The 23,358-nt window shown below is 39.5% G+C and overlaps 1 protein-coding gene across 5 annotated transcripts in view; it reads right to left on the bottom strand.

Annotated features, from left to right (window-relative positions):
* Positions 1–1,158: 1,158 nt before the first annotated feature.
* The window catches only part of col7a1l (collagen type VII alpha 1-like), an 85,894-nt gene continuing 63,694 nt past the window's right edge, over positions 1,159–23,358 (bottom strand). For all 5 annotated transcript variants that reach the window (XM_085386489.1, XM_085386487.1, XM_085386486.1 and 2 more), the window contains 17 exons: positions 22,983–23,018; positions 21,740–21,796; positions 21,463–21,534; positions 21,270–21,341; positions 21,153–21,188; positions 20,983–21,063; positions 20,830–20,883; positions 20,673–20,726; positions 20,501–20,563; positions 20,268–20,330; positions 19,993–20,109; positions 18,776–18,853; positions 8,589–8,642; positions 8,443–8,491; positions 6,436–6,612; positions 3,801–3,872; positions 1,159–1,779 (listed from right to left, as the gene is read on the bottom strand). In XM_085386489.1, the coding sequence (XP_085242615.1) occupies positions 1,571–1,779; positions 3,801–3,872; positions 6,436–6,612; positions 8,443–8,491; positions 8,589–8,642; positions 18,776–18,853; positions 19,993–20,109; positions 20,268–20,330; positions 20,501–20,563; positions 20,673–20,726; positions 20,830–20,883; positions 20,983–21,063; positions 21,153–21,188; positions 21,270–21,341; positions 21,463–21,534; positions 21,740–21,796; positions 22,983–23,018 (1,344 nt within the window). In that variant the 3' untranslated portion in view covers positions 1,159–1,570. The remainder of the gene's footprint in view (positions 1,780–3,800; positions 3,873–6,435; positions 6,613–8,442; positions 8,492–8,588; positions 8,643–18,775; positions 18,854–19,992; positions 20,110–20,267; positions 20,331–20,500; positions 20,564–20,672; positions 20,727–20,829; positions 20,884–20,982; positions 21,064–21,152; positions 21,189–21,269; positions 21,342–21,462; positions 21,535–21,739; positions 21,797–22,982; positions 23,019–23,358) is intronic.

Consider the following 23,358-nt stretch of genomic DNA (forward strand, 5'->3'; position numbering starts at 1 on the left):
AGATATCCTCCTCCCACTCCAGCTTCCTCCGCAAGTGATCTCTGAAATGGAATTACATGCCCCCTTCAACATCAAGGGGGACAAAAATCCTACATTTATTACATTGACGCTGGTTTGTGTTGCTCTGCTTAGGAGTGAAGGCCTATTGACCACAAAGCACTTTCTTGCTACTGTTTATACTTATAGGTTAAAGGTTGAAAAGATTAAAAAACAGCTAAGTTGTCACTGAGCTCACAAGGCCTAAGAAAACCTTAAGTAGTGAGGCTGTCCTGCATCTGCATGTGTCTTCGCAAAGCAAGTTGTTTATTTTTCCTCATCTCTATTTGTCCCTTTATAACTGGATTGGTTCAAAAAGTGTAAATGTCTACATAAGAGTTTAGCAAAATCTACAAGAAAAAAAATGGCAACTTGAAACTATTAAATATGAAATTAAGCTTATGCTTTAAGAAAGTTTTAATATTTCTTTTGCCTTGTGCTTAAATTAAACATTTTTAATTTTATAATGAGATTTCTTTATGTCTAAAAATATCAAGTAGACATATCAAGCATCTTTGCGTGTGGGTGTACATCAGAGTACAGAATCGTGACTAATATGAAGGAAGCCTCTTGGGGCTTGTCTCCTCTGTCAACTTGAAAAACACTATTTTTACAAACCAACCTGAAAAACAGATTAGAGATATGAAAGAACCCAGGAGCAACAACCTGGCAACTTGAGAGCCTAAAATGTGTCGTGCTTTTTCATCTGTCACACTGCCAGAAGAGAAAAAAACAACAACCAAAAAACTTCAATGCGTGCTGCCCCCTCATCAACACCCACACAGGAATCCCCAGCTACTGCTGAGTCGGTCTGATGGAGAGTCCTCTAAAACAGCCCCTGCGTGAGCTCCCACACTGGGCCCCTGTTGGCCCCTCATCTGGCTCCCAGCCTGACCCATAACACCCCCTGCCAAAGAAACATATGTAGTGGTGGAGGAGTCAGCAGGCAGTCAGCTATCAGCTTCTCATTTCTGCACCACACAGGATGTAGGGCGATTGACAAAACATAAGAAAGGTGACAGTTATATAAAGAGATACGCTATAGCGAGCTGGAAAATGAAAGAGGCTGGCATGAAAAAGACAAATCGTGAGGTGGATTTAAGATTTTTTTTTTCAGTAATGTTTATTTTTGGCACGTTTACATTCAAAATCTTTGTCAATGTCAGTCTATTTTAGTAACACAGCTGCAAGAAAACATACTTACATGTGCAGATGTTATGTGAAATTAAGAAAAAAATCATTCACATTTAGACTACATCGCATCCCATTATCCATATATAACAAATTGAAAAACATCTGTTAAAATATATAAATAAGAGCAATGCAAAATGCAAAAACAATAACATTTTACACAGTTATGTACAAAATTAAGCATCTTGTTTGGGGGTTGCTGGCTCAGTCTCCAAGGTTCTGCGGCTGTGGAGGTGTACATTTTTTTTATAGCATCTATAGTATCCGCACATTCATATTGTATAACCAAAAATCTCTTCAAAGCAGGATTTTTTTTCAGTCACTGGATTAACTGTTTGAAGGATTATTCCCTGCGCGATCTGATTGGTCCCCCCATAACTCGACTCTCCGCCTCACACCATTCCTCGCACTCATGTCTGGAGGAGAATCTGTTTTGGTTGCCACCACAGCCCCCGTAAACAAACGGTCTGCATTCCCCCGATCGGGCGTGGAAGTACCAGACCAGAGAATAGTCTGAACAGGCTCCTTCTGACATCGGCTCCAGGCAGCGGTCTGTTAATGAAAGAACAGGTAGATGAGGAAAAGCGTAAAGCTGCCCTTCAAACTGACATGCTGTGGAGTCACTCTACTTCAGGGGTGGGGGAACTCCAGGCCTCAAGGGCCGGTGTCCTGCAGGTTTTAGATATCACCCAGGGTCAGCAGATCTGAATCAAGTGTCTAGTTCATTTCCAAACCTCTGGTGAACTTCAAGACATGTTGAGGAGATACTTTAGCCATTTAAATCAGCTGTGTTGGATCAAAGACACATCTAAAACCTGCAAGACACCGGCACTCGTGGCCTGGACTCTATTTTCACAAGTGTTAGATTCTCAACAAAGTGCACAGAATATGTTTTGTTGAGTGTATACTCACTTTAACTACAGTTATGGTCAGAAGTTCACACACACATTTGAATTTAGCTTGGATTTTTCTGTCATCCAGGCAGGGATCAAAGTATACACGCAGGATCAAATATATACATATACTCACTTAAATCTTTAAATAAGTGATAAGTTCTACAATGTCTTAACTTGACAAAGCCAAGGCCAGTTAAATTCTCTGTTGTCATCACGATTGACTACAACTGGTAGTTTTCCCTGCTTAAAAAAGGATTTGTTTGACACTACTGATTGAACTGATCAATACTAACAATGGGAAAGTCCAAGGAACTCAATGAAGATCTAATAAGGAGAATCTCTTGGAGCCATTTGTAAACAACTGCAGATTCCAAGATTGCCTAAAACATCCATCTTTTATATCCGGGCCCAAACTCTGCTGCAGGTCCATAAGTCAAACGATCACTGCAGCCTCACTAAGAGCTGAAAAACTGTCTAAATTCTTTCATCTGTAATAAAATGATCAGCGTTCTGCTCTACCAGGTGTAACAATTGAGTTTAACATCCAGGCATCCATGAAAACAGAATTTATGACATTTAACGGAGTTAGACGTTAGCAGGGAGTTAGCTCGCTAGTTTCCATCTAAACATAATACAGCATGTCCTGACTGCAGGGTTTTGGAAACAAATTAAGATGCACAGCTCTGCTATCACTTCCAACATAAATGGAGACAGAAAACTAAACAGCAGTGATGTTTTTAGGGTTACTGAAGTTTGGCTAGCTGGTATATAATGATGTGCTACGTGATTGCTAGCGACACAGCTATGTTAGCATAATATAAACAGTGAAGCTTGAGGAGGAACTCTAACTCTTTTCCACTCAAAAGTTAACATGAGGATTCTCGATGGTCAGAGACAAATGCAATCGCATGGCAGGATGCTGTAAACGGACCAAACTTCAGTCGGGACTCGGGAGAGCAACTGAGATCATCCATCCACAATACGAGGTTAGTCATTAATATACTGCTGCATGGGCTGGGCTGTAGTTACATGTAAGGTTTTAAAAACTGAGCTTTAAAATGAATAGCGGTAATAAAAACCGAGAGAGGCCGATAGTGATCACTGACTGTTTTTAGGGGCTTTTTGAGGTTAAATAGAACAAGATACAAAGCATTAAAACATGTTAAATACACAACAGCCTTGTTAAACGCAGGGTAGTTTGGGCCCAGAAGCAGGATTCATCACGTCATCACTTAAAGACCGGATACAGTTTATTTAGCTACTAGTGCTGACGATAAAGGACAGTGTAACTGATAATGATTACTATTTCTTTTTAAATTTATTGTTATAACTGATTATTAGTGCAAATTGTAGCCATATTAATCATACAGTGTCTGTTGCGACAACCCTAGCTGTAACTTAAACTTTATTTTCCTTCTGTAACCGATCCAACCCCTGGGAAATAAAACAGATAAAAGGGTATTTTGAAATGACTGAAAACTTGTTGTGGAAGCTAATATTTCTCCCAGGTTCTCCCAGGTCTATGTGAAAACATTCAAAAAGCTCGAGTGTCTTTACTATGAAAAGGGTGTTGAGTGACATCAAATTTATAATTTTGTTTTGATACACAAAGCAAATAAAGGGAACAAAAGAGGAGGGAAATAGACACAAACAACATCAGTTTTCTTGGTAACTCACTTGCTGTGTTTCTTCCATATACCCTTCTCTTCTTCCTTTGTCCCCACTCCACAGTCCCTCCATCATGAGTATCTGAAGCCAGAAACAAAAGCAATTACTGATACACAATAAAGAACCACCTTCACTGGACATTACGAGTGCCAGTGACATTTTAGCTCATCCAGCAAATTAGCGAGAAACAGTTCTGGGCCTTCCGATCATCAACTTTCTGTTTTTCGTGCCAGCTATAAAGTACAAACTTAAAAAGTATCATTAAAAAATTATTGATAGAGCTGGAACGAACTTTGAAGCACTTCAGCTTTTTGTTCTACAAGGCCTGCTGTATTGCTTTCCCTTCATCTGGATTTATCAAACAACATCACTAATGTAGGGTTTTACTATATTCAGAAAGTGAACAATAAACACTCAGTTCTGAGAGAGACGCTTACATAAAGGAATTCTTCATCACAACAAATGATTTTTGCACGTGGATTTCATAAAAAGGAGGCTTTTAAAGAAATCAAGCACAAGCTGACCCCCTGATTATAAATACACAATGAAATTTAAATCACAAGTAAACTCAATAATACCAAAATACAAAAATACCAGTGGAGCATCTGCCTCCATTTCACCCTATCCCAAGCAACTTTTTGTGTGACACCAATCTTCTGCATGTTCTCCTTCACTACACTCCATGAACCTCCTCTATGGACTTCCTCTGTTCCTCTTTCTTCAGTATCTTTTGTCTGGTATGTGCTCTATCCCTCCTCTGCGCATGTCCAAAACCATCTCAGCCTGCCAACTTTGTCTTCGAACTGCTCAGCCTGAGCTGTCGCTCTGATGTACCCGTCTCTAATCTTGTCCATCCTGGTCCCTCCCTAAAAAATCTTAACATCTTCAACTCTGTCACCTCCAGCTTACAGCAGGTCTCACTACCGTCTTGTAAACCTTCCCTTTCAGTCTTGCTGCCACAAATCACCCCTGGCACTCATCTCCACCCACTCCACTTTGTCTGCACTTTCTTCTTCACCTCTCTTGTGCACTTCTACTGAGTTTGGATGGCTGACCACAGTTATTTTAAACTCACCAATCTTCACTATCACTTCACTGTTATATCTGTCTTCCTCTCATTCACACACTTGTATTCTGTCTCGCTTCAAGTGACGTTCATCACTCTTCTCTTAAGAGCATACCTCCACCTCTCCAGGCTCTCTTCCACCTACTCCCCACTCTCATTACAGATCACAATGTCGTCATTGAACATCATAGTCCACGGAGACTCCTGCCTGACCTCATCTGTTAAGCTTTCCATCACCGCTGCAAACAAGAAGTGGCTCAGAGCCGATCCCTGATGTAATCCCATCCCTACCTTGAACCCATCTGTCACTCCAACTGCACACCTCGCCACTGTCTTGCTGTCCTTACACGTTTTCACTCCTTGGGCATCCTCTCATGAAAACAATCTGGTTTTAACACAAAAAAATCCACTACCCACTCTCCTAGACATCTGCATACATCCACAGGTATGCAGTCGAAAGTTTTAAATGTTTGTACTACAAAAGTAATAAAATATTTAGCCCACATGTGAAGAAAATCCTTCATTCTTGGGTTTTGTTTTTTTTTTACAAAAAGATGCTTCATTCCTTGTGAAGAATTTTATCCATTGAGTGCTCACAATCTAGCATTTCAGGACAGATAAGAAGAGCTATTCACGTGAGGTTTATAAGTTTATGTAAGTATCCGCTAGAGGAATATTGTCCATCTTAATTATTTGTTGTAAAACATCAGATTTCGTGCAACAAAACAAGTGAACATAAACACCATATTTATTTAGGTGTGAATGCTGAGCTGTACTTGTACAATCATTATTTGGGGAACAGATGAGTACTATATTTAATGATTTAAATGAATAAATAAACCAGTTGACATTGACACAGGGCAATGACAGCCTTGTACTTTGATCAGCTGTCTGGTTTATGTACCTGAAGCAAGAATTACAATAATTTGGGATGCAGAAAGCAATTTCTGCCTGTGGCTGTATTAGCTAATAAGCATCACGGCATGTGAGATTGCTGGTACAAGCTGACCTTTGGTTTAACTTTGTGGCTTCCCTGTAATAGCACTCTATTTAATAATTACTACATTTTGGTTTCCTTTTCTGTCCATTGCTTAGCCTTTTTTAGGAGAGCACTCACAGTGGTGAGACTGACAAGAAAAAATGGAAAAAGTAAGCTGGTATGGCATCACAACACAGATCTCTAGATGTGTCTGAACTGAGTATGTTGCAGTTCTGGGATATTTGCATCACTTGTAGATGTCCTAAAAGGTAAAAAAAAAAGAAAAAGGCACAGACCTGGCACATAAAGAAATATTACCTAATCACATCACCTTTAATCAGACATGTTCAGCATGTTCATTGGTGCTTTTACCTTAATGTTTAACTAAAGAATGGATACAGTATCAGAGACATGTAGGCAGGCTTGTTTTCTTTGTCCTTGTCAGGACACAGCACATTTTAATTGCCTGCATCACAGCTGCTACACATAAGGTTGATATATGCAGCTATTTAGCTAGACACTTGGTCACACGCTATCTAAGGCATCTGTGTGTTTGGCCAGAGGCGCTGACCCTGCAAACAGCTACTTGTGTTTCTTACCAGTCTGGTTTTGTGGGTGCCCTTCTCCCATGTTGTCTGCCATGTTTTCTTCCATACTTTGTTCATGCAGGTCATGGGTGATAGATTTCACAACGTCTTTTTGGTCATTTTCATTCTTAGTCACTGCAGTTGTTGCATCTGGGTCAACAGATTTTACCATGAACTTGTATTCCAATCCTGCAGTGATAAAAACAGCATGACTTTTTTTTGCTAGGAAAATGGGAAATGGCTAACACCTCTTTGGGAATCATCTTGTTGGGGCAGAAATACTTTTATCTTTTTTATGTTTGGATAATTCACAGTTCACTGTGAAGTAGCTGACTTAGAAAAAGAATTTCTTTCAAAATGGTCATGTACAAGGACTGAACTGAAAATGAGTGATGAAGCAGCAAATGGACAGCCTGGAGAACTATCGCTCACAAGGACTGAAACAATTACAAGCAAGTCTGGCTCCTTGGAAGCAAAGTATAAAGAAATGAGGGCTGGCACAAGGTTTTTGCACAGTACTGTATATATTTGTCATGCATCAAATTTAAGTAATTAAATTAGCCATAATACCATAATTTAACTAGAATTCTAAGTATTTAAAATATTTTCTTGCATTCTTTTATTCCCTTCAGCTCACTTTATTTATTAGTTTATACTTTATTTCCCTGTAAAGTGTTCCTATGAATATGCGGGAGTGCTATTGTTTAATAAAGACAAACAGCAGGAAACAAGAAAACAAACACATAAAAAAAACACACTATCTATTCACAGATTATACTCGGAACACTTCATAAATCAATAGACTGTTCCTTTTCTGTTATCGCATACAAAAATTAAATAATATTTGAGCATCAACCACTTGTGGGTAATTAGCATGTCTGAGAGGCAAACCTGTGTTACCGTTACTAATAGGCAGCAGGAAAATCCAATCCTTGTCAAGGATGCAAAATGTAGTCTAGATATTATACAATAAATTCAGTTAAATTGTCACGGTCGGACGGTCTTCCCGGACGACCTGCTTGTTTGTGATGTGTGTGTATGCCCTCCTCTCTTTCTCTCTCCCTCCCTACGCTGCGGGTCTGGCTGCCGAGGAACGGCGTCTCCGAGAGAGTGAGAAAGGCCAATCTCTGACCCGGAAGTGTAATCTTCGGCTCCAGCTGCCGCTAATCTTTCCTCACTAGACGGAGGTATTTAACGATGTGTCCAGACGGCAGTCGACGCTGGATTGTACTCGGAGCTCGGTAGCTAAGTGTGCGCGTGATCTTGTCACCCGCGTGGCCAGGCAAGCCTTCTCATCCGTTGTTGTGTTTGCTCGACTTTCAGATTGGAGAAGTACGGGACGGAGGAGTGGAGTAAAGGATTCACTGGTGTTTTCGGGAGGAGGAGCTCACACGGAAGGAGCGCACACAGACCTCACGGGAAAACTCACCTTCACCACTTCTGGGAACTGAGAAAAGGACAATTGTTGGATATATTGATGTTTAAGGACTATCTTTCACGCACTGTAAATAAACGCACTGTCTGCTTCAACCCAGAGCTCCGCGCTTGAGTCCATACCTTCCATCAGCCGTGACATAAATTGAGTTTAATTTAAGATCATCTCAAATTGTGGTTTGAGTCACAGAGCTTTCATTCTATCTTTCCATTAACACATACGGCATGCCAAAATGTCTTCAGTGAAAAAGGTGTGTTGCAGACAATCAGCCTCCAAATATTGTGAATGTGCCGTGGAATCTGGGTGAGGCGTTCTACTTAATGGCTGTCTTGTGTTTGTGAATGGCTCTGCTGTTGCTGGCACCATGATGCGTGTTCCTCTGAGAGAACATAACAGATGGCTGAACACACACGGGTGCCATGCTGCTGCCACGGGAGCTCTACAACAAACAAGCACGCGTTCGCAATATGCAGGCCTATCTAGAGGCACACGTTTATTCACTCATGGATGAAGTACAAGTGCACGTACTGTAGGAGGTTGAAAATGTACAAACGAATAACACGTGCGCACAAGCACACTCTTACCGCACTTTTCTACCACCTCCTGGTTGACTAGCTCCTTCACTTCTTCAGCCTTGAAACGAAGAAATGCAAGAATGTGAATAATTTAAATGACAAGTCAGTTTTTAGCCTTTTGTCACGTGTGAGTGTGCAAGCGTGCTAAGACGTACTGAGAGTCCAGGCTCTCCTTTCTCCCCTTTTGCTCCTTCAATACCAACTTTACCCTAAAAGGAAAAGATATTAACATGTTATATTTATATTGGATGACAGATTCAGACAGTTTACTGACATTTGCACTGAAAAGTGATGAGACACAACAACATATTTGGACCCACACTTCTCTCAAGTTAACATGTACACAATATTCAGTTAAGGAGAAGACAGCCATGCAGGTAATTTCACTTATTTTGGCTTATTACACCTTTTAGATCTAACAAGGACTAAAAGTCGTGTGAAAAGGAAAGTTTTCACAGCAAGTGTGACCACCTCTATTAAAAGGTTTTTAGTGGTGTGCCAGACTGAAAGCATTCAGGTGTGTGTTAACACAATGTCCACTTACAGAAGTGAACATCGCAGCAATCATGTGTTTTATTTTGGTGAACACATGAAATACAAAAATACAGATCTGGAGACTACAAGGCTGAGAACTGAAAACATACGTGAGAGAGAATATAGTGCCCTTAAATATGAGGTCACAAGCCAATTTTTAAAATCAAATCAAAATACTTAAATCTCTTGATTGTTCTATTGCTGTGTGTTTTGCATGTGTTAAAAAAACCAGTTTGCACAGGGCTCTAGTTCTTTAAATATAAACAAAAAGTGACATTTACTGTCAATGCTAAACCATTTATTTGAGCTTGTGCACAGAATACATGAGAGTTCAAACACTGGAACAAGAGTGTTTTAACTGTGACCATTTTAAAAAAAAAAAAGTAGAGGTATGATTAGGCAAAAAGGTCTGTTACTACTGGTGATTTTTGAAGTCTGAAATCTGCATGTTGCAGTTTGCTAACACAGCTAATGTTATTCAGCTGATTTGGTGTGTCATTAATTGCTCTATGTAATGGTATCATGGTATTTGCGAAGGACTACATAGACACAATACCTTCAAAACGAAGTTTAGTAAGATAGCCAAGATATTAGTGCCTTTGGGACAGAGCTTTTAAAAGAACACTGTTGGACGGGATGTGTTTATTTAGCTACTGAGTATGACTATCAAAAGTCTCTTGCAGACAGACCTGCAATACTTTTAATGCTGTGCAAAATAAAGGCGCAACAGAACTAAACTAAATAATTAGCCACACTTTTACATTATCAATGTATCAAAAAACAATGTGCAACATCAAAGGGATTACTCATTAGTGGCAAACAGACAACTCTTCAATCCACCACATCTAAACAGAGCCTTGACCATCTTTTAATCTCTAATGTGGGCTGGATCTGTTTTGGAGACCAAACAAGAAAATATCTTAAAGAAGAGATAATATTTTCTTGGTGACCAGAAAAATATCTTCAGGCAGCCAATAATGTGTGTAATGCATTTTAAATAATTTCATTTAAATTAAACATTTCTAATGACTCTGTCACACTAGAGTAAAAATAGAAAGACAAACTGTAACCAACTACAAGTAGTTGCAGCAACCAACTGGTTGTCCATGTTCAAGGTGATTGCACACATTGAGGGAGGTAACCTGTCTCCAAACAATCCCAGTCTGACTTGCATTAACTCAATCATTCTCAAACAGATTGTTGAAGGGTTGCAAATACAGTCCTGATCAGAAGTTTAAGACCACTTAAAAAAATGGCAAAAAAAAATATCACATTTTGCATGGTTGGATCTTAACAAGGTTCCAAGTAGATTTAGTGGTTCCGGTGACGTCACCATCCCGAATGGCAGGCTAAAGCAATAGCTCCCTCGCGAAAATAGTTATTTCGTCCCTTCAGAACATCAAATACTAGACCTACAAATAATACTCGAATAGATGAGAGGGGCAAGAATGGGGAAGACGCGTGCAAACAAAGAAACCACCGCAGCAGAAACTGCAGATGCAGAAAATTTGAGGAGCAGCTCTCTTACGAAGGGACAAGAAGGCGAAGCTAATGCTAACCCAGCTCTCTCAAGTGCCGACGTAAGTTTGACAAAAATCCTGGAGGAGATTCGGGACTTCCGAAAAGACATAAAAGAACAATTAACTGATATTAAATCAGAGATTACCAGCGTTAATCAAAAAATAACAGAGGCAGAGGTACGAATTGAAAAAGTGGAAGACCGTGTTCAAAACTTGGAACAGACTCTGAATAAGATGATAAAAGTCATGCATCAACAAGAAAATAAGCTACTTGACTATGAAGGAAGATCCCGACGAAAAAATTTAAGGATCTATAATGTCCCGGAAGGAGCCGAGGGCTCGTCTATGGTGGACTTTGTGGAAAAACTACTGCGGGACACTCTGGAGATAAACCCTAACGAGGAGTTTGGCATCGAGAGAGCACATCGGGCGCTGGCTTTAAGACCCGCCGGAGACAGGCAAGATAAAACGCGATCAATAATAGTCAAATTTCTCCGCTATAGGGTTAAAGAAGAGATCCTACGTAGAGCTTGGGAAAAGAAAAAAGTTTTTCTGAATGGGAAATTGATATTCTTTGACCATGACTACCCTCCAGTAGTACTGCAGAAGAGAAAGGAGTACGTAGAGGCGAAGCGGGTGTTAAAGCAGAAAAACATCCGCTTCCATACTCCGTTCCCGGCAAAACTACGAGTGTTTTATGAGGATGGAATAGTTCTGTATCAGACGGCGGAGGAGGCGACTACAGACATGAAGGACAGAGGACTTCCAGTTAATGTGACTACACCGAAGGAGAGTCTGGTCGAGCAGCTGTCCCGTACCGCCTGGGAAACCACGAGAGGTCCAACTCAGCGAGGGACAGACGACGAGCGAGAGAAAGATATCAGGGCGAGACTGCGAACCTTCAGAAGACAGATCATGCCCTCGCCAGAGGAGCTATAAGTACTGTCGGACGTTAAAATGAGGTAAAAATACGTGGTGTTAAATATATTTCAAGATGTTTTGTGAGAATATCTTTACCCCAATTGGATGAGACTACACAGATATAAGCGAGAGACACATAAGGACACACTTTTTGTGAAATGAACAACGACTTTGTTTTCTGCCGCCTCAAGTGCCATGATGGGGGCCCTCAGCCCATATATGGGAGAGGCTTTCCTCCACAGCTAGACGTTTTCTCTAGCTCTACACAGGGTCATTTCTTAGAGACCCCAGCCTTGGAATCACAGTTTTTTGTTTGTTTTTTTTCTCTGTATTTGATGTTTATGTTTGATATGTTTGTCTGTTTAGGGAGTAGATCTGATAAGTTTAATTTTACTTGCTTTATGGACATACGCTGATTACATATGGCTAGTGATAAAGTAAAATTTATATCTTTCAATGTTAATGGGCTGTTAAATCCAATTAAACGTACTAAAATCCTAACTAAAGTGAAAGCAGAACAAGCCCATATAGTCTACTTACAGGAGACCCACATGACAGATAAGGAGCACGTAAAATTAAAGAGAATGGGTTTTACTAATCTGTTTTTTTCTTCATACAAATCAGGACATAGGAGAGGAGTTGCAATCCTTATTTCAAGCAAATTAAACTTTGAAAAAGTATCTGAAATGGGTGATAAAGAGGGCAGATTTATTCTAGTAAAAGGGAAAATAGATGGGAATTTGATCACCCTCTTAAATGTTTATGCCCCACCAAAGAGTGATATTAGCTTCTTCCAAAGGATTATTAATATTATGGTAACAGAAACAGAAGGCCTTTTGATCTGTGGAGGGGATTTAAATATACACCTGCAGCCAAAATTAGACTCGTCTAGCAAGAAAACATACGATATGAAATCTCCATATATCAAAGTGAATGCACTTTTTGAGGAGGTAGGATTAATGGACATATGGCGAGACCTTTTTCCTAATAGAAAGGACTATACTTACTACTCTGCCCCACACTCTCTTTATACAAGGATAGATTATTTTATAACATTTGGTAAAGATAAGGATAAAATATATACTTGTGGAATTGGAACGATAGATATAAGTGACCATGCACCAATATATTTATCCATTGATTTTAACTTACGGTTAAAAAATAATACATGGAAATTGAACTCAAGTCTATTGAATGATTCACCTTTCAAGGCACAAATCAGAAATTAGTCTCTTTTTAGAGTTCAATGATACCGGAGAAGTACCACCTCCCATACTATGGGATACTCTGAAGGCGGTACTAAGAGGGAAAATTATAGCAATAGCTCCATTTAGGAAAAAAGATAAGAATAGAAAATTAGAAGAGTTGAGTAAGAAACTAAAGGAATTAGAAAGAAGACATAAAAGGGACTTAACACAGGATATATTAAGGGACATCAAAAACATTAGGAACGAAATTAACAATATAGCCACACAAGAAATCAAGAAAGATTTAATGTTTTTGAAACAGAGACAATATGAAAGTGGCATTAAATCTACCAAAATATTGGCGTGGAAATTGAAAAAAAAGATAGCGGAAAATACAATTTATAAAATTAGGGACCCAAGTACAAAAGTGATAAAAAATAAATTAAATGAAATACAGGAAGCCTTTGAAAGATTTTATAAAACCCTATACTCTGAAGCCCCGGGCGGGACTGAAGCTCAGATGGATAGCTTTCTGAACTCTCTAGACTTACCCACTCTAGATGAAGAACAAAATCAAGCAATGACAATGAATATAACTGAGGAAGAATTAAAAGCTGCAATTAATAGGCTTAAATTAAGTAAATCACCAGGACCAGATGGTTACACGGCAGAGTGGTATAAAGAATTTAAAAAGGAACTGATACCTGTCTTACTGCCTACATTGAATTGGGTTTTGAAAAAGGCACGAATGCCCCCCAGTTGGAAGGAGGCAATTATTTCAGTTATACCAAAAGAAGGCAAAGATAAAATGGAATGTGGATCTTTCAGGCCAATCTCTGTTCTTAACGTGGACTATAAACTTTTCACATCTATCATGGCCAAACGGCTAGAAGAGTTCCTACCAACACTGATATGTAATGATCAAACAGGTTTCATACATCAACGCCAAACACAGGACAATATACGAAAGACACTACACATTATGGACCATATACAAAAACACAAAATCAAAGCAATTGTGATGAGTGTAGACGCTGAAAAAGCCTTTGACTCTGTCAATTGGAAGTTCCTCTACAGGGTACTATATAAATTTGGCTTTCATGATATGATTATTAAAACGATACAAGCATTATATGATAATCCTACAGCCAGGATCAAAATTAATGGATGCCTATCCAACAGTTTTACCCTAAAAAGGGGCACTAGACAGGGCTGTGCATGGTCACCGTTACTTTTTGCACTATACTTGGAACCACTAGCTCAATCCATCAGGCAAAATAAGGACATTAAGGGAATTTTTATCAAAGGGACACAATATAAACTGGCTTGCTACGCGGATGACATTTTGATTTACCTTGGACACCCAACATATTCTTTACCCAAGCTGATGCAGTCATTTGAACAATACGGCCAACTATCAGGCTATAAAATTAATATAGGTAAAACCCAGCTACTCTCATATAACTACAGCCCACCAGAAGAAATAAAATGTAGCTACTCTCTGGTATGGCAAACGGAGTGTTTTAAATATTTAGGCATAAATTTACCGAAAGACCTTACAAAACTATTCGAACAGAACTACCTACCCTTATACAAAAAAATAAAGGAAGATATAGTAAGATGGAATTTAATTCCTTTCTTTAGTTTTAATTCAAGAATTGATTCTATTAAAATGAATGTATTGCCAAGATTTTTGTATCTATTTCAAACCCTACCAATAGAGATTAACCAAAGTCAATTTAATGAGTGGGATAAAATGTTATCTAGATATATATGGCAAGGTAAAAGACCAAGGGTTCGCCTTAAAACACTACAGCTGGCTAAGCAAAAGGGAGGATGGGGCCTCCCTGACCTCAGATATTATTATTTTGCAGCGCAGATGAGAGCAATAATATGCTGGTGTAACCAATCATACACTGCCCAATGGAAAACCATTGAGGAACAAATGCTGTCTATACCTATTCAGGCAACTCTAGCTGACAATAACTTACAAACCTATATAAAAAATACTGATAACATGTGGGTGAAAAGGACCCTTAAAACATGGAGAACTATTATAAAGGAATATAAACTCGAGACCAATATTACAGTTCTTAAATGGTGTGCTTACGACTCAGAGTTCAAACCTAATGAACTGGATTCTAGATTCAAGGACTGGACAGGTAAGGGCATAACAGCCCTGTGCAGTATAATGAAGGATGGAAAATTGTTCAGCTTTGACATGCTTAGAAAAACATTTTCATTAGAAAAAGAAGACTTCTATCGATATCTGCAGTTAAGGCACTATGCCGACACGAAGATGAGAAACGTAACAATGATAAACACACGCTTGATGGAACTATTTATAAAAAGCTATAACTCAGAAACTATTGATAGAATTGTATCATGTCTCTATAAGGGTCTAATGGATTTGAAACCACATTCGACTTCATATATTAGAACAAAATGGGAGAAGGAAGGAGGGATAAAAATATTAGAGGAAGAATGGACGGCAATATGGAGATATCAGTGGATGTGTACCAGCTCACAAAAGTGGAGGGAATTTGGCTGGAAGTGCCTAATTAGATACTTTATAACACCTTCTCAGAAGTCTCATTATGATGATAACCCCCCTGCTTGTTGGAGGAACTGTGGAAATCAAAGTGCAAATCATTACCATATTTTCTGGGACTGCTCAATCTTGAGGGATTATTGGAGAGAAATACATAATGCCTTACAGGATATCTTTAAACGTGAAATACCTCTCGAGAGTAAGACTATGTTCTTTGGATATATACCTCAGGAATGGCCTAAATATGATAAACATTTAATAAATATTTTATTGGTGGCCTGTAAAAAGAATATCACCAGAAAATGGTTATCCCCAGAGAGCCCAAACATAAGTACATGGATGGAAATCACAATGGAAATTTATAACATGGAAAAGATAACAGCTTCTGTTAACCACAAGCTGGAGAAATTTACATCATATTGGGAAAACTGGGTTAAATATATCACGCCTCATAGGCCAGATTTTACTATTACAAACCAATAATTATGATGTATGTATATATATATTTATAGGATCACCCCATACCAACACATCTGTGTTTTTTTTTTTTTTTTTTTTTTTTTTTTTCTTTTTTCTCTTAGGTTTGTTAGTTTTGATTTTTGATTTTCGGATTATGTGATGGTTTCAATTACTTCTATCGTTGTAAGTATTCTTCCCTTATGACTTGGATGTAAATTAAAATACTATTTCAGTATTTAAGGCAGATAACCTAAGTATGAAGAATGCTTACAATGATGTACATACTGTGAATGCCTGCTTTTGAAACCTTAATAAAAATATGAATTAAAAAAAAAAAAAAACAAGGTTCCAAGTAGAGCTTCAACATGCAACAAGAAGAAACGGGAGTGAGACAAAACATTTTTTTGAGCATGCAATTTATCGAAAACAATGCTTAAACTGAAATAGGCTGTTTTACAGCTGGTCAAAAGTTTAGGACCACACCTCCAAAAACAACCTGTAACACCCCCCCAAAACAGAAATCAAAGTTCAAAACATGAACTCAGTAATGAGTAGTTCCACCATTATTGTTGATCACTTCAAAAATTTGTTGTGGCATGCTTGATGCAAGTGTTTCCATGAGGTGAGTGGAAACTGCAAGCAGTGAAGACGGCTGCATGAGGGGCATCTACTCGATGGAGCTGGTGTTCATTCATCTTGTCATCCATCCCCAAAGGTTCTTATTTGGATTTAGATCAGGGAAACATGCAGGATGGTCCAAAAGAGTGATGTTATTCTCCTGGAAGAAGTCCCTTGTCCTGCAGGCATTGTGTACTGTAGTGTTGTCCTGTTGAAAAACCCAGTCATTACCACGCAGACGAGGGCCCTCAGTCATGACGGATGCTCTCTGCAACATCTGGACATAGCCAGCAACTATAGTGTTTGATGCCCCTGCACCTCCTGACACCTCATTGTTCCACTGAAGGAAAAAGCACCTCAGACCATTATGGCGCCCCCCTCCACTGTGGCGCGTAGACAATATCTCAGGTGGGATCTGCTTGTATCATCAATGTTAAATTCTTTCTCATTAGAGAATAAAACTTTCTTCCCCCTTTCAGTGTCCCATGTTTGGTGCTCTCTTGCAAAGTCCAAAGGATCATTTCTGTTGCGTTCAAGGAGACGAGGCCTTTCAAGACAGCCAAGAAGCCCTTCAGTCTCAGATGCCGTCTGATGGTTATGGGGCTGCAGTCAGCACCAGTAACAGCCTTAATTTGGTTCGAGGATTGTCCAGTGTCTTGACGGACAGCCAGTTAGATTCTCCAGCTCATTGCTGGTGAAATTATTTTCAGGTTTTCCACTTTACTTTTTTGTTCCATAACTCCCAGGATCATTTAAGAAATTCCAAATGACTGTCTTACTGCGTCCCACCTCAGCAGTGATGGTGCGCTGTGAGAGACCCTGCTTATGCAGTTCAACAACCCGACCACATTCAAAAAGGAAATGCCATCAGAACGTCATGACTGTGTGACTACCTGACAAAAAATGACAATGAATCCACATTTTTGCACAGATTTGGCCTTTTAAAGGCATGTGGTCCTAAACTTTTGATCAGCTGTAAAACAGCCTGTTTCAATTTAAGCGTTGCTTGCAATAAACTGTATGCCCAAAAAATATTTTGTCTCACTCCCATTTCTTCTTGTTAAGATCCAACCATGCAAAATATGATATTTTTTTGCCATTTTTCAAGTGGTCTTAAACTTCTGATCGGGACTGTATCTATCATGTAATTTAAAAACATAATCAGATTGACAGTAATCAGAGTCAGTCTGCATCGGTGAACGTAACTTTTCAGCGATTTTGCTGAGTGCCTATGTCATTTTTGTCAGGGTCCTGGGACTGGGCGACCCAGGATCCATGGGCAGTCATGGACCTGTGTATTATTATGTATTTTTGGTGTCGTTTCCCCTTCTCTGTGCGTGTACATATGTGTGTTTCTCTGTGCTGTGTTAGTCTGTGTCCCACTCATATGTTTAGGCGAGGTATGGGTGTGTATGTCTGCGGGTGTGCCTGGAGGATGGAGCTCGGCCACCTGCAGGCCTGAGGGGTGTGGCCCTGCAGAGGGACTGGCCACACCCGAAGCCACACACCTGCCGCTGATCAGGGCTCGTCGGGGGAGCTACTTAGGAGAGTCTTGGAGCTCCCACCGACGCGGGATCATTGCATGAGACTCCACGTTAGTCACCCCGTCTAGGTTTTGTCTTAAAGTGTATGCCTGCCATTCCTAAGTGTCCTGACAGCTGCCGCTATTGTTTCCCACAGGTGGAGCGTGGAAGGCTTGGGAGAGCAGCGAGCACCGGGGGGTGCTGACACGGGAGCAGAGAGCACGAGGGAGACACGACACGGGAGTCTGGGGAATACACTGGGGTTTATTGTTACTTTCCATCACTGTAAATAAATGCACTGTTTATACACAGAGTACCGCGCCTGGGTCCTCCTTTTCCCCACATCCCCACGGTCTGCCAGCCAGACCGTGACAATTTTGCAGTTAAATTACCGTACTGCAACAGCTACGTCACTATTTGTGGAGGAATTTCTGTTTCAGATCTGAGGTTTTTATTCGACTCTGAATGGAAGAAGTAAATGTGAATTTCTGTTTAATGTGAATTTCTGTGGATGTAGACAGCAACAGATTTGCAACAGATGGCAACAGATTTGCCATTTTCCCCAATTTATCACACTTAATCGGCATATTATCAGAAACAGATGCTTGACGCATTCAACTGCAAACTGATAGCAGACCGACTCTGTCTTATTGCTGTTTAATTGCCATCTTTATGCACCGAAATATCTTTGAGGACAACAACCATCGCAGACCTCGTCCCCGTCTTCTAAGCAACCTGTTTTCCTTACTAGTACTTCAGCATTGTGTTTTATTTTTGCCTCCCAAGTTTAGCCAAAAGTACTAAACACAGATTCTGGCAGGAGAAACACACGGACCCTGTACCACCAGCAATGTGGATGTGGATGGTACTTTTAAATGAATATTTATGTTGTTTATTATGAATATAAAGCAAAATTATATACTTTAGCTCTGTGAAAGTTACAGGAAATAGTATAGATGAAGGGATGTTTCTGAATTACAAGTGTGCTCGAAGAAAGCTGTGTAGAGATGCGAGTGCTGTGTGTCTCACATTTTCTCCTCTGTGTCCTGGTGTCCCTGGTGCTCCACTCTGACACTTCTTTGATCTGCCTCTTTTACCCCTGTCCCCCTGTTTGACCAAAAAATGCAAGTGCACACAGGGAAAATATATATTTTTAAATACAACACCTCTAAATCATCAACAACAAGAAAATATGTCCATAGCAGCACACCTCATCACTCACTTCTAAACAATATGAAAGACAGACCAATTAGGCACATCCTTGGAATATCCTCATTAGAGGTTTCCAGCCACTCTCTGTCAACACTGAGAGTCCAGTAATTGTAGCTGAAAGGAGCTAATTGAGTAAGATATTACTTGAAAGCTGCAGACAGAAATAGACCTCTCAGTGTGTGTGTGTGTGTGTTTTAATTGAGGACATGTCTCTGCTGTATCCACTGCTGGTGCCACTCTCTTACAAAGACACGGTGATGACTGTAATCAATTCAGCTCCTGCTCATTGTGTTCTGTCACATATTTAGTCTTCTCTTGTTGGGCTTTAAAGTTCAAAAATGTATTTGTGAGTAAGTGATATAAGCTATGTACGAAGCACAGGTGCCCGTTCTTTTCTATAAATGGACTACCAATTTAGTGAACCTGCTAAATTAAAAAACATATACATTATAAGACTCTGATAGGGCATATACTTATAGAAATATGTTTCCCTCAACTGCATACTTCATTGCGTATTTGTGCCTTTATGTCTGGAGCCTCTAATTTAGCCCCATTTTTAGTGCTGCCAAGACAAGTTTTTGTTACGTGACTATATTGTGACTGCATCATTTAGTTAAAGACTGTAGCCTTCATGTTCAGTGTTGAGTAAAAACATACCCCATTAAAGTAGTGATCAACTACTCCACTAATGCGTGCCAGTCTTGAAATAAAAAGTTAATATCTGTTGATAAGTTCTAACTTTTGGCCCCGATATTGTGTGATGACAGCTTGTAGAGGGCATCTCATGAATATCACATTTCTAAAAGACAAAAGTGACGATTCTGTATGACGGTACTGATGACACACGTAACTTGTGAATAGGTGCTTGGAAAAGTAAAGACAGCGCTAGACTGCTTTTAATTTGTTATCATGAGATAATGAAGTCGTGATCAGGGGAACAGCAGGTATCTTGGAGATAATTAGACTGTGTTATTGATAATGAGCCTGTGTTTCATCAGCAAGTACAAGTACCTAAAGAGTTGGGTATAGTGTACCTTAGGCCCTTTGTCTCCTTGAGGCCCTGGCGGTCCCGGTGGTCCCATATCACCGTCCCTTCCTGGACTTCCTGCTGACCCCTTGAAACCTGGGAAACCTGGGAAACCTGCTGCACCCTGAATTCATTAAAAGAAAATTTTGATCACAGTGACTAAACCACTGTAAAGTTACATCATTATATAAATATAAACAGATTTCACAATCTTTTAATAAGATATGAAAATAAACTCTAGGATAAAAAAATCACAGGTCATATGGCTTTGAATTGACAAACCTTTTCCCCTTTTACTCCAGGATCACCATCAACACCATTGATCCCCCCTTCTCCCTTGTCCCCCTAACATTTCACAAAATGAGAAACAGTAACTGATTTGTGTGTGTGTGTGTGTGTGTGTGTGTGTGTGTGTGTGTGTGTGTGTGTGTGTGTGTGTGTGTGTGTGTGTGTGTGTGTGCGCGTGCGTGCTTGGGAAATTAGTAGGGGAAATAAAGGCACACTTAAACGCTTACCTTGCGTCCCGTGACCCCATTCAGTCCAGGTATGCCCGGGGTGCCAGGTAGCCCCATATCTCCCTGTTTTGCAGGGACATATATGGAGTATGCATAGAAAGTTTTTCACATAGCACCGCTACATAACCTAACACAGCTCACTAATCTAATAAGAATCAAATTAAGGGATAACCTTTTCTCCATTCAGGCCAAGGCTCCCAGTGCGCCCAGGAAAACCTCTGAAACCCTGTAAAAGCATGAAACACATCACTTAATTCATTAAAACACAGATACACAAGCAGGTGACAAATTAGGAAAAAGTAATCAATGTGAAAATGGAAATTCTTCACCTTCTCCCCTTTCTCCCCTTTTTCTCCTGGTAAGCCAGGTTCTCCTGGATCACCCTATGGAAAAAATAAAAGAATGACAAACTAAATTACCTGTATTTGAATGTTTAGAAATCAAAGGTGCTGTCAGTAGTTATAAACTGCTCATTAGAGTACCTGATTACCCTGTTGTCCTTGGAGTCCATTGTCTCCTTTATCCCCTTTGGCTCCATCCAGCCCATCAGCCCCATTGCGACCCTTCAATCAAATTAAATTGTTATTATCTCACTTGATCACATCTTAAATTAATACTGAATATTGGCTTTAAATGTCGTAGGCGTCAGTACCATCACTCCATTGACTCCAGGATCTCCTGGATCTCCCTGCAGACAATCGTGACAATTTCACACACAGAGCTGCCAGAAATGAATGTTTGAACTAATGTTGATGCCTAACTTACTTACTTTTTGTCCTACCGGGCCCCGTGCTCCAAATCTTCCCATTGCACCTTTTATACCCGCATTACCTTTTACACCCTTTTAAAAACATTTAATTAGTTAGATTTTAGATGTTTTTAAGCAAGACATGATTGGTACTACACTCTGTAACCTGCAAACTTTTCCAAACTCTAAACAACGTTGTATCTGAATTCATTACCTTGACCCCAGGAGGACCGTCCTCGCCTTTTTCTCCTTTATCCCCGTCAAAACCAGGTGAACCTCGCTCACCCTGAAACAAAATGCCCGCACACTTCTTCAATGCTAATTTATTAAGCTTTTTTGTGTAATTTCACACATTTTTTTAAGCTTACAGTTTATATTTTCAGCTCTTTTTATTGTGTATGTGTTAGATGGCTTGAGTTGTTTCAATATGTTTTGTACTGAAACTCATTTTAGTGGAATGAGTAATAGAAAAAAAGTCAGTGGGATCTCACTGGCTGTCCTTTGGAACCCTTATAGCCACGAGGTCCTTGGATTTGAAGCACACTGCCCTGCAGAAAGGAATTCAGTTGTACACTCAGTATGAAACTAATGTAAATACAGCTCATTCAAAAATAAAGAACACCCTCTTTTAGTTTCAGCCTTCAGCACAAAAACATCATATTCATGTCAAGCACGGTGGTGGTGGGGTAAGGATTTGGGATTGTTTTACAGTTACAGGACCTAGGTATCTTGCAGTCATTGAGTCAACCATGAACTCTGTTGTATACCAAATAGAGATAGACTAGAAATAGGCTAGATTCAACTGTGAGGCCATCTGTCCAACAGCTACCCAGTTGGCCAAAACTGGGTCATACACCAGGCCAATGATCCCAAGCACAGCAGCAAATCTACAACAGAAGTGCTGAAAAAGAAAAGAATCAAGGTGTTGCAATGGCTCAGTAAAAGTCCAGACCTCACCATGACTCAAATGCTGTGCCAGCACATTAATAGAGCTGTTCTTCAACAAATATAGTTGGTTTTTCCCATACTACTTTTGCAGTCTGGCTTAGTATGTGTTAATATATGTTAAATAAATAATGGTACAGTGTAACATTTCAAGTGTTGCTGTTCATCTGAAATTGTATTTACATAATATTAAGAGCTGCTGAGGAACTAATTATTTTTAAGTTTCTAAGTTTCTTTGTCTGCTCTTTTATTCACAGGGAATGCTGCAGGAGATGGCTCTGTGTATTATGATTTGGCACATTTTTACACCCAATGGGCATCCCGATGCAGCCCCCATGGGATTTGTGTTTCCTCCTGGTCCTGTACTGAGGATCTTTTGCATTGTTTAACAAATGTGTAAACGACTACAGTATGGAGCCACACACATAAAGCCTATCTATGTATACATAAAACCTTTGAACTGAAAGAGGGTGTACTTTAATTTTAATATGACAGTATATCCACAGATACAGTAAATACAAAGCTGTAAAGTCAGAAGAGGTTACTCTCACAAGGAATAAGGATTAAGTTCCAACAACAGCTGTAATTTAAAGAACAACTTTATTCTTTGATTATTTGTTTGCATTCCGCAAACAAATGATTTATGATTTAAAGGCACAAGAAAAAATCTATATTATGAGTATTACTGGAACTTTAACCTTTGTATAAAGCTGTAAATCTTACATATGTCTTGTTTGACACACATTTTTTCAATGTGTTTAACCACAGAGCAAGACAAACTCATTATACCCTTTCTCCTTTGACTCCAGGTGATCCACGATCTCCCTAAAAGAAAACAAAACTTGATTTTTAAATCCACTTTCAAAAAAGATGATTTCAATTTCAATACAAGAAAAATGCACGCACATTGTAGTAGTTCTAGTATAAAATATGTTGAACGCTAGTTCTGCACAACATGATGAGATTTTATTGGTTTTTGACATGACCATCATAGATAATAAAATCATCCAGCAAAACTTTAGTTACGACACTGTCTGAGAAGACAAACAAATATGAATGCAGGCTGACCAACAAGTGACACCACTTTTAACACAGCCTGTACCCACTGATACTTAAAAACAAACGGGAAATTACAATTGCAACATAAATGTGCCTGTAATAGAGC

This window comes from Rhamphochromis longiceps, linkage group LG17 (assembly GCF_057381845.1).
Source record: "Rhamphochromis longiceps isolate RC_006_pf linkage group LG17, R_longiceps_female_GT1.1, whole genome shotgun sequence".
Taxonomy (NCBI): Eukaryota; Metazoa; Chordata; class Actinopteri; order Cichliformes; family Cichlidae; genus Rhamphochromis; species Rhamphochromis longiceps.